Source organism: Salarias fasciatus, chromosome 12, assembly GCF_902148845.1.
Source record: "Salarias fasciatus chromosome 12, fSalaFa1.1, whole genome shotgun sequence".
Taxonomy (NCBI): domain Eukaryota; kingdom Metazoa; phylum Chordata; class Actinopteri; order Blenniiformes; family Blenniidae; genus Salarias; species Salarias fasciatus.
The window spans coordinates 3059609-3071024 of record NC_043756.1 but is presented as its reverse complement, the minus strand read 5'-3'; the positions used below and the strand labels follow the sequence as shown (position 1 = coordinate 3071024).

General features: G+C 50.4%; 1 protein-coding gene across 1 annotated transcript; it reads right to left on the bottom strand.

The window, feature by feature from the left end:
* Positions 1-7502: 7502 nt before the first annotated feature.
* znf703 (zinc finger protein 703) lies at positions 7503-11003 on the bottom strand. The gene is made up of 2 exons (XM_030105282.1): positions 10354-11003; positions 7503-9793 (listed from the first exon to the last, which is right to left on the bottom strand). The coding sequence occupies exons 1-2, from the start codon at positions 10618-10620 to the stop codon at positions 8285-8287; spliced, it is 1776 nt and encodes a 591-aa protein (XP_029961142.1). The 5' UTR covers positions 10621-11003; the 3' UTR covers positions 7503-8284.
* Between the last annotated feature and the right edge of the window lie 413 nt (positions 11004-11416).

Sequence of the window (11416 nt, the reverse complement as noted above, 5' to 3'; positions counted from 1 at the left end):
TGCAGATTCAGGATCTGGAACCAATGACCCGAAGGGGAGGAGAGTGAATTTCCACACTGAAATAATTGGTTGGAGTGACAATGGCCTCCAGCAACTACGGCACGAGTATATTAATAACATGCATTATAATCAACTTTAGTTACTCTAGATTTTGAAAAACTTCACATTTATTTTTGTTTCAACATGTCCTGATCTGTCACCAGCCTGCTCCATCAGACTGGAAAATCAGCAAAAACAAATAGAAAACATCAATCAGGAGGATTTACACCTCAAATCCCAGAACTCCTTCATTTGTGACTTTTTAAACATTATGCTTTGGATCCCTTCATCATTTGGTGTTTACGGTCATGTTGTTGCTTTTGCCTTCGTACGGTGATTTCTGCAGTCATGCTGTGACTTTTACTCAGTTTATGTCTTTTCGTGTTGCGGCTGACGCTTTCATGTTGCAGCTATACAGTGTTCGTTTTGTGGCAGCTGATTTCATGCAGTTTGTCATGGTTTGTGTATTTGCGAAGGGAACTTTGCATTCATGTTGTGACTGTTGCGTTTAAAGTGACCCTTCTAGGCCACCGTCCGTCCTCCTCCTTGATGCCTCATGCCCACTGCTGCTGCTCTGCAGCATCTCTGGAAATGATAGAACGGCTGTGACGGGTTCGCTGTCAGGCTGATAAAATCTGAATTAGCGGTCTTCTGCTCCGTCTGAATGAGTTGTGACACTCCCTGCGCTGGCTGCTGCCTTGCCCTAAAAAGAGTTATTGTGAGGAAATATCATGTAGAACACGAAGGCCAGACAAACATCTGTTACAGTTGAGCGAGGAGGGAAATATTGCTCGCTCGGCTCTAATCTCATCTGCGAGGTGGAGTATTGGCAGGTGACAGATGAAAGCCCGAGTGCGTCTGGACAGCTGCTTGATTCATTCTGGAGGGAACATCGACCCTGCTGTTGATGTTCAATCATGGAACCATTAAATAAATAAATAAATGAAATCAGAAGGGCTGAGCTCACCTTCCCCGGTGTGTGTTGTTGATTTGGCATGGTGGAGGGGTGAAAGCTGCTGAGGAGAGTTTTCTCAGAGCGCAGTTCTGCTCTCCGGTCCCCCCTCCTCGCCTGTCGGCGTACGCATGTGCACAAAGTTCGCACCCGCACAAACCCACACACACACACCCCGAGTGGAGCACAAGCCCCCCGTAACCCCGCCGTGGTCTCACACAGCAGGCCTGCCATAAATCAATGGGCAGGATCGTGTCTGCCAGTTAGACTAAACAAGAGCATTTGTGAGGATTTGCTCTCGCCCATTAATCATCTTGACAGCTTGAAAAACACATTTCCCCTTTAATGACTGTATTTGGATAATCAGCTCTGTTTCCCGTCCCGCCCTCTCCCCGACTCCCCCTCCCCTCTTGTCCCCTCCCCATTTTCTTCTTCTTCTTCTTCTTTTTTTCCTGGATTTTTTGCCCCGAGCGCACTAACAGGCATATGGCTAGCACACTGCTGGAGGAGGAGAACACGGCGGAGAGTCCAGGGGGTGAAGGAGGAGGTCTCCCAACGTCTGGACCACTTCTCCCAAAAAAGGAAAAAAAAGAGTAAAAATAATCATGCAGCCTGTGGAAAAGTTTTCTTTTTTCACCCTCACTCAACAAACCACATTGCCCCTGCTAATATAAACTTGTGTGTGTGAGCACACACACTCGCAGTGTGACAGTTCTGCTGAATGAAACCCAGAGAAGTCACGGATGGTGTTAACACGGACCATGAATGTCCCGGTCTGTCGCTGTACAGCGATCCGTGGAAACACCTGAAGTGAGGCGACTCGGCCGCGAGCGCCGCTTTCTGCAGTCAACAGGCCCAACCTGTACGAGAAAACCGCACGGGTATTTCCAGAGCAGGAAATGCCCCTGTGAATGATGAGTGGGGATATTTTTTATTCTCCATATCAGGATTTAAATTTGGGGAGCGGTTCCCGTGTAGATTGAAACTCGGTACGTTATTATTTACCATTAAATATTTAACATATGAAGTCTGGATGATCTACCTGCGGCTGTGGAACACGGTTTGTTTTTACTTTTACCCGGCGTTTCAGGTGAAAACACATCGTTCTGTTTCAGAAATGTTTCGCTTTCACACAGCAACGTTTTAAAAACGATGTCTGTGCTCTGGAAGCAGTCGTTGCTACTATTGTCCATCCACTGACCATGTGCAGCAGAACGGTTTTGCAGGGTCGTGCAGAACATGCACAGTGTGAAAAGCTGCGTTTTTCTCCATTCATACCTAGAGGGAGTTTGGCGTACAATTGGGATTTGCAGCTGTTTCCGCTGAATGATGTTCACAATGCAGGTGTTTCCTTTGCCAGCTTTGTATTGTAATATTTACGTTCTGAGCAATTAAACGCAGCTCGTGTCTAATGAACTTATTTCCTGTTGTCTGTTGGTGTAATGTAAGAAGAATGGCTCAACATTCAGAAAACAGAAACCACACCTTACATCTGAAAACTTTAATTGGAGAAAAAAAAAAACCCTCCAAAATGTCTCCACACGCCTCATGGAGCTTTTTATCTTCCCCGTTTTGAAACGGACAGTCACCACGATCGATGAACGGTCCACTCCGTACTGACAGGAACAAAGCGACCACGGTATTGGTCGACAGCTGTCCCCGCTCTCTCAGAGTGTGTGAAGCTATTGTTTATATCAGGAACACGTCGTCGATCACGGCTCTGGGTCAGATCAGCAGGACTTAAAACAGACATCAGCCCCTCCGGAGGAGAAAGCGCCGCTCACACGTGTGATATAAAGAGCAGGAGTGTAATCCGCCCTGACATGGACGCATGGCGCACAGCGAGGGTGTGTTGACATGAGCGGTAATGTATGTCCCTTAGCAGTTGTCCTAATGCCACGCAGTTGAGTGATGCGCGCGCACACACACACACACACTGTTTGGTCCTGGCAGCTGAAGACGCTCTCAGTGAACAAACATGCCGTGTGGGGTCGAGCTCTGCTGGAGGGGAGCTGTGGATGTGCTCCACGCCACAAACCCCCCCACGGTTTACACTCATGGACAGTTTGGCGAGCGACTCGTTCCACCTCGCCACGCCGGGACATTTCCTGCGATACGGATCTTTTCGGGAAGGTCGTTAAAGTGACGCAGTGAAGAGTTAAGCAGCTAATAAAAGGAGGCCATAGAGAGCGTAATGTGGCCGCAGAGCGGCGGACAACAGGAGTGTAATCATGGCGGCGGCGGCGGCCTCTGGGTCTGGACGCCCTGCAGGAAGGACATAAAACAGACATCAGGCCCGCGACGCTCAAAGTGAGCGCCTTATGACCGCAGGCCGTCCCCGAAGTGGGAGGAATAACCAAGTTGTCAATCCGAGCATGACTCGGGATCGCCGGCGCCGCTGCCAAGGCACGCTCGCTCTGCAGCGCCCGTGACATCCTCGCTGCGATCTCCCAGCATGGCGGAATCCAGCCGGGCGCGCCGTCCAAAGCGCTATTAGCGGCGCACCGTGCTGTAATTGAAACGCCGCTTCTTCCACTGGTGCTCAGGGACGGTATGTCTATTAACAGAGCTCGCTCGCGCAACGCTGGAACGCCGGAGGGAGCGCGGCGGCTCCGGGCAGCTTTCCACGCCGCCGCCCAGGGAGGGCTGCCAAGGTCAGGCCTGGATGAAGACGGAATCAAAAGAACTATTTCGTTATCTGAAACTCTGCGGCCGAGCCGACACCCCCTCAATCTCTGTAATTATTGAATTAATCAATTTTACAACTTTTTGTTTTATGGACTTTTCAAAAGAGGTTATTTCATCACAAAATGTAGAAATCAGGATTCAGTTTGCTGCGAGGGCAGAAATCAGTGAATAAGAACTTTTAAAAGTCGGAATGTGCAAAGCTACAAGCTATTTACAGCTCTGTGGGTAAATATTCTTCTATCTCTTCCACCCATGGAGCACCAGTGAAAACTTCTTTATCAGGAAGTGAGTGTGCTTTTCAAATTGACTCAATGCACCATCTTGTGGTCTAAAGTTGTACTGCAAGACTGAACAGGACAGAGTGGAGAACCTGTTGGTTTTTTAACATGTACCAGCAGTTTCGTCTCATTCTGACACTCATTTGAAGTTTCTTTCATTTTACTTTAAACAAAGTCTTTATTTATGGAACCTTTACAGGAATGTTTCACCTCCTGGAAGACAGTCAGCCGAAGAAAGAATGGACCACTTGAACGCATTATAAGTCATCTGACAGCAACACTACAGCTCTGAGTTTAAATCCACACTTTCCCCTTTCTGCGCAGCAGAGGTGCCGGCCGGGGCGGCCATAACTCCACCTGAGTCGCTCTGGGTTTTGTTCTCAGTCATTTCATTGTCAAACATTTCATTTCCTCTGATCAGGCAAACACTACTGTACTTGGAAGTCTGCTCCGGCTGGCACTCGACCTGCAGGACAGCCTGGAAGTCTTTAATGCAGCGGCGATATTCTCTGGGTTTTTTTTTCAGCCGGAGCGTGATTTCAGCACGTCTGGCTGCAGATGTGAACGGGAGAGGAGTAGAAACAGGCGTTGTAAGACGAGTCAGTCACAGGGTTTATGTGGAGAAATAAAGCAGAGGTTGTGTGACAGGCCCTGATGAGGGATGTGTTCACGCCATCTGGGTTGCTTTAACACTGCGGTCACTGTTGGATGCCGGAGGCTCTGTATTGTGTCCTGATGTTAAACACAGAGGTGGTAGTCATGGAGTTGAGGTTAATGTTTTGTTCTGAAGACACAGGCCGACAGAGAGAGACCGAGCACCCTCCGTCTCCCTCCCCCTCCCTCCTGGCTGTCAGCAGACATGGCGGACCGGGCTGGAGCTGGCGTCTAATTGAAGAGCAGCTCCACACCCTGTCGTCATTAATCACCCGGCCTGTCAGAGGCTGCTCCGGACCTCACAGTGGCACTCTGCTCCGTCTCTGCTCTGACGCACACCGGGGAAAATATGAGTCCCCTCCGTCTTCACCACAGCGGCCTATACTCCTAATACTCTGATTACTTCTGTTATCCCACCATTACTGTGAGACTGCAACGAGACCGCACTTCTTCCTATTTCTGGAAGCAAAATGAGAAAGTTGCAGTAAAACAAGCTGCATCTCGAGCCAGTTTCTTTCTCTTTGGTTTCAGAAAAAAACAAAATATTTAAATTTTTTCAACATAAATTATATAACAATATTATTATGTAGGAATTGACACATTGACAGCTATCTTATCTAATTTTATGCTTAAAAAAGTGTCCAAAATCACTTGAAAAGCATATAATTTGACATTGTATGTAAACACTAACGTCTTTAATTAACAATTGTTCACAATCTGAGGATGTACAAATGTTGAACTCTCACATACCTCGTATATGGCTTTCATTTGTCAAAAAATGCAGATTGATGGAATATCTTGTCATCATTTTGTTAAAAAATCTTTCAAAAAGACTTAATTTTCATTTTGATATAATGTGGTTTTCAAAAATAACACTTTCACTTAATTTTAGCATTTTACTTTCGGGAAACGTTGCAGTTATGTCAACAATAATATTTAAAAAAGCAGATAATGCTCAATAAATTATAATAATCTTTGTTTTTTTGTCTCCTGGGTTGCCGCTAATATATCATTCTGTAGAACTGCTGAAAGCATAAAGTTTTACTGAAGACTTCCCACAAGACCTTTTTATGGACACACACCTGCAGTAAATACGAGTCTGAAAGTGCAGTTACACACACACACGTTATACACACAGTGAGTGTTACTTTAAATTAAAGGGTTTTACTGTATAACAGAACATCAACACTTGTGGGTGAGGAGAGTGTTCGCGTTGCCACAGATCTGTGGAATTCAGCCACACATGTCACGTCTGTGGACAAAGGACACACACACACACACACACACTGAGGCGACATAAATGGAGTGTGTGGGTGTTGACTCAGCTGCAAGGGTGTGTGTGTGGGGGGGGGGGACAAGAAGATAGATGGGGGAGATTGATGAGCGCCGGGATGGGGAGAATAGTGAGGCATTTGATGAACGAGTGTAAACTGGCAGCGGAGGAATTAATTCCTCCTCCCAGGCAAGATTGAAAGTTCTCCCCTCTGTTTGACCTCCAGCGTGAATCATCTTCACTTTCACGCCAACGTAACCAGTCCTCCATCTACGGTAAGTAAACCAGCGGCCAGCAGCCACGTCCATGCCCAGATAGCCAGATAACATTGTTGAGAAGAAGAAGTACCTGTTTGTCTTCTGCCAGTTTTTATCTGTACTACACCGAGACAACTTTAGGGGGCAACATAATCCAGAATATCTGCAGCGGCGCCGCTCTGTAGGTTACAAATATGTGGCGCTCAGTTCATACAGTATGTGCAACACACAATACCCTTGACCTATTTACTCTGGACTCCTTTAAAAATGCCTTCAAAGAAACAACGACAAGAAAGTGAATGTGTCTGGCTCTAGACAGGAGGCCGACTCCAGCCTCTAAAGAAGAAAAATAAGTGTGGGGTCCCAAGGAGATACGCAGAGCGGCGATCAGGGCGCCGTGACCTTGCTGGTGTGGCAGGGGCTGGATGCGGTTTGGGAGGGTCATCCATTTTGTTAATGGTGCTGTCAAGTGACACCTGTGCTCGCCGCTCCCCTGTCTGGAGTGCTAATGAACCGCGAGAGTGGAGGAGTCTGGGAGTCGGGGTCAATAGCCGCCTCGGAGACGGGAGCCCGGGCTCCCCGCGCCGCCGACACCCCGTCAGCCCGACGGAGTGGAGACGCAGACGCATTACCGGACCGGGAGCAGCTAATGGCAGAGAGAGCGACTCCTTCATTCTGAATTAGTATCTCACAGCTTCTAGCTCAGACCGCTGACTCCAGTAAACCACAGCGCAGCAGAAAACACACACACACACACACACACACAGCCCTTCACGTCCATGTTTGTGGTTCCTGTACCGGAGCCCGGTCTCCTCAGGGGAGGTGTCACCGCTTTGATGAATATTTCTCTATTAACTGCCTCCCATTGTCAGCGCTGGCCTTTGTGTTGCGGGCCAATCTGTCAGAGCGTGAGGAGATCCTGGGTCGACGCCTCCCTCAGGTCATTACTGAAGTCCCAGTGACCCAGCAGCCACCGGGAGCAGCCGGCCGCTCTGCTGAGGAGGCTGTTTCCAGGCCCCGCAAACAAGAATCAGCAATTAAAACCTGCTCTTTCAACAACAAAAAGCAGGGCGGGTGAGGCAGGGAGCGGGGATGAAAGCCCTCCGAGAGCGGCTAACAGGGCTAATGTGACCCCGGCTGCCCTCCGCAGGACCGCCCTGTCAACTGATATGAGCCATGAAATATTACGCAGAGCCACATATAGTGCAGCTGTAAGAGCCATAATGATAGATCGCCTCAGATAAGTGCAGCGCTGCAGTTCGGCAAGATTTACTGTATCCTCTGATGCCTGTGATAAAAAGCCGCCTCACGTTGGCTATATATAGAAGTCAATGAGGAAAAAACAAGGTAAAATGCAGTCATGAATCATTTATTAAACAAAATAAGACCTTTTCCTGTTGGTCGGATAGCACAGCCATCATTGTTCTTATTTATGTCTTATTTTCTTATCTCTACACCATTTGCGCATGTGACCCCAGCTCGTTGACCCCCTTGTAAGGCTTGAAAAAATATTACATCTTTGCATATTTACAAATAAAAATAATGGCATTATTCAAGATAATTCTCGAGGACATGCAGTTCTCCAGAGGATGGATGAAAAGAAACAACAGGAAAAGAGATAAAAAGAGGTCCTCAGAATAAAACCTCACAGTCCATCTTCGTCATGGTGCAACGTTTTTATTTTTAGAGTGTATGATAGGCATAATGGTACTATACTTAAATCATTCTGTTTCAGAGTACTGGAGAACAATTTATTTTGGACAGCAGAAATAAAAATGTCCCCCCTCTCAGAGCTGAATACCAAGCGCTTGCGTGAAAAATAAATACAGACTTTCAGTTCTGGGGGACAGATATAGAGAAAAAACAAAACTAAAACCAAAATCAGGACTGCTGTAGTCATCCCGCAAATTCAACACTTTCAAACTCCTGCCGTTCTTTAATCTTCAGAGTCTGTTGGTTCTCTGCTGATCCGTCGCCGGGCCGTTTTCCGTCGGAGCTCCAGCGGCGATCCTGAGGCTAACAGGTGGTATTCCTGGCAGGCCGGCCGGCGGGCACCGCGCCCCCACCGCCGGCGACCCCAAGCTCAAGAATCCGTCTCGAAGCCGGTGCCCGCAGCCTGCGGACGTCAACGCTATTCGGGACATCACTGGTATCCGAGGGCCGAGGCCGAGCCCAGTCTCTGGCTGTAGAGGGCGTAGGGGGAGTAGTAGGCCGAGGAGGAGGGGAGGGACGGCATGGGGAGTCCCGCGGCCCCGGGCAGGTGGGACTTGCTGTAGGGATGGTAACGAGCCAGGCCCAGTCCGGGAGAGCCCCGCAGGGAGAAGGAGCCGGGCAGGGCTCCCGGGCTGCTGGGGGGGGGCAGGTGCAGGTGACAGGAGGCCGACGACGACACCGAGGAGGGGTAAGCCGACAGGAGCTTACTGTCCACCATGCCCGGCAGCGCCGTGTGGGTGCGCAGGTGAGCCAGCAGCTCCTCCGACGTGGCGAAGCGCTTGTCGCAGGGACCGCCCACGGACACCCAGTTGCAGGCGTGCGGCAGCGGCTCGTTGGGGAGCATGAAGCCGTACGTGTAGAGGGGGTGCGAGAGGGTGGGGGTGGTGCTGGACGACAGGGAGCTGGAGTGCAGGGAGTGCAGGTGGTGCGAGGGGTAAACCAGGGGGAAGCTGGACTTGAGCGCCGCCGGGTCGTGAACGCAGGTGGAGCAGTTGCTGCCGCCCAGGTGGGGCGTGTTGGGGTAGCTCAGGCAGTACGGGTCCCGACACAAACCCTGCATCAGAGACGGCGGCGACGCTCCGGTGAGGGGGCTGGAGCTGGGGTGCTTCCCCGGAAGTCCTAAACCCAGACTAGACTTGGTGGGATCCAACCCAGGAACAAACTGGGAGGGGTAGCCAGCGTAAGCCCCCACTATGGAGCCGTGGTAGCCCATAGTGGCAGGCGGCAAGGGGAAGACGGAGTGTCCCGGTTTGAACGGAGAGACGGGCGCGATGTGGCCGGAGCTCAGGCCGGACTGTGAGGAGGTCGGCGCGTCGCTCTTGCTCTCCGGCCGCGGGCTGCTGGCAGAGCTGGCGTTACTGGAGTTCGCGCTGGCCCGGACGTGGCTGGAGTTGGCCAGCTGAGCACCGTCCATCCCTGACTTGGTTGCGTCGGAGTCCTTTTTGCCGGCGCTGCTGCTGCTGTCCGAGCCGGCCTGCTGCTCCGAGCTCCCGGACTTGCTGTCCGTGTGCGGCGCCTGGGAGTGTGGCGGGGGCTGCGTGGACGGAGAATGGCTTTGTCTCTGGGGCTGGCTCTGAGTGTGCAGGGGAGGAGAGCTGGAGCTGGGCGAGCGCGAATGAGGAGGGAAGGATGGACATGAAGTACTTCCCCCACCGGAGCTTCCATTTGGCACTCTGAAAGCGGCTTTATCTGAAGGCCCTTTTGTGACCAGAACCTCCTTACGACAGTCACCCGACGACTTGGAGTAAGGCTTGAAGCTGGATTTGTCCTCCAGGGACTGGTGCTGGTCTCCAGGCTTGGATGACCGATTGGAGGACTCCTTGTCTCCTAGACTACCAGAGGAGAGGGAGGCCAACTTGGAGGAGGAGGGAGGATCTGGTTTGCCAATTTGAGAGCAGGTCTGGGCCAGCAGAGCCAAAGGACTCTTCTTGGCATCCAGCTGAGAAGAAAAAAAAGGAGGGCAAAACAGTGAACACTCTGCTTTACCAATGCACTTATTTTTTGTAAAACTAATTTCATTTTGTCATCATGAGACACAGTGACTCAACATGATGCAAAATGTATTTTCACTTTATAATGGGATTTGATTTGAAGCAGGAGGCTCAGCAAAGCAGCACCAGTCCTGAAATCTAAACTGACGCGGATGTCGGCGAATGCAAAGTCAGAGACAAGTTTAAGAAACAAAAACAATTCTGAGTAATTTAATTACATGAAAATGTCAATTTAAAATTACATATAAAAATTAGCCTGATAGAACTGTTAAAAGAATAGTTTTCGAAGTAACTGAACATCGATGAAAAGCAGAGTCTTACAAAGTTGCCCAAAAAAAATCGCTGTGCGTAAAATGGCGCATATGGAATTTCACGTTTTCTATGTACAAAACACCTTTACAGCATCGTACAGGTGTATATTTTAGATGACCTGAGTGCCAATAAGAAACAAATCGACCCCGATGAAAGCAGATCTCAGTTTGTTTTTCATGTACTGGTATTTTCTTACCTCGATGCTGACAGGCGCGGACGTGAGCGGCTGGAGGTACTCCGGGTGCAGCAAGTGGCCGCTGTGCGCAGTCAACATCTTTACAATCCTGATGGGAAGCCTTTTAGCCTGGCGAGAGGGATCCGAGGGAGAAGGACAAGCCGTGGAGGAGGCAGCGGGCGGTCTCTCCGCTCTTGCCCGGTGTGAATCGCCGCTGGCTGCGGCGGCGCTGCGCTCCGGGGACTGGCTGCGTAAAAGCGGTTTAGGTCCACCGGAGAGATCTCTCATCTGGATCGGGGCGCGAAGAGGGACGGGGGCGTGTAAGGAGTGCGCGCGAGGTTGAGCCTCATTTACCAGCACATTTCATGATCATATATTCAGCAGAAGTAGGTGCGGTAATCCAAAGTGGGGTAGTGCGCCGTGCGCGTCCTCCGTGCCGGACCCAAGCTGTCTCTTAGAAAGGAACAAATCGCCCAAATGTCATCCTTTATCCTGCTCTTCAGTGATACTCGCTAAGGATCCCTAAATATTCCTTTATCCAGTGTTGAAAAACGGGAGAAAAAGTGAAAAGACCATAAGAACTTGAAGAAAAATCCCCGCAGAGGATAGCGTGGTGCGACAGTCCTCCCGTGAGCGCGTCTCTCTCCCACTGCAGCAGCCTCGCTGCGCCCCGCTCCTCCACAGACTGAGGACGGGAGGGGAGGGGGGAGAGAGGGAGGCAGCCGCCGTCCAATGACAAGTACCCGCATTCACAAGCAGGGGCGGGACGGGGGAAGGGGCGCGGCTTGCCTCCCGGCCTCACCCTCCCCAGGCCGGGGCTGGAGGTGGGGGTGTGTGTCAGTGACCTCTGTGATCCATGCAAAGTGGACGTGAAACGCCATAAAATACTGTACCACTGATCTGACAGCAATGCCAGCAGGAAGCAGTATTATCACACGAACAGCATCACAGCAGGAACATCTCAGACATGGAGGATTAACTCGGTGCACCGATACAGTTTTGGATATGAGGCTGATACTGCGTGGAGTACATGTACTGATGAAAGATCCGCAATACAACCCAGCCAGGGCCGTCATCCAATGCC

What these genes read in the sequence shown, in the direction of transcription:
- znf703 (XM_030105282.1), bottom strand. Translation starts at nt 10,620, where the DNA reads ATGAGAGATCTCTCCGGTGGACCTAAACCGCTTTTACGCAGCCAGTCC. An exon ending in CCGCGCCTGTCAGCATCGAG is followed by an intron (nt 9,794 to 10,353) that starts GTAAGAAAATAC and finishes TTTTCTTCTCAG; the next exon opens with CTGGATGCCAAGAAGAGTCC.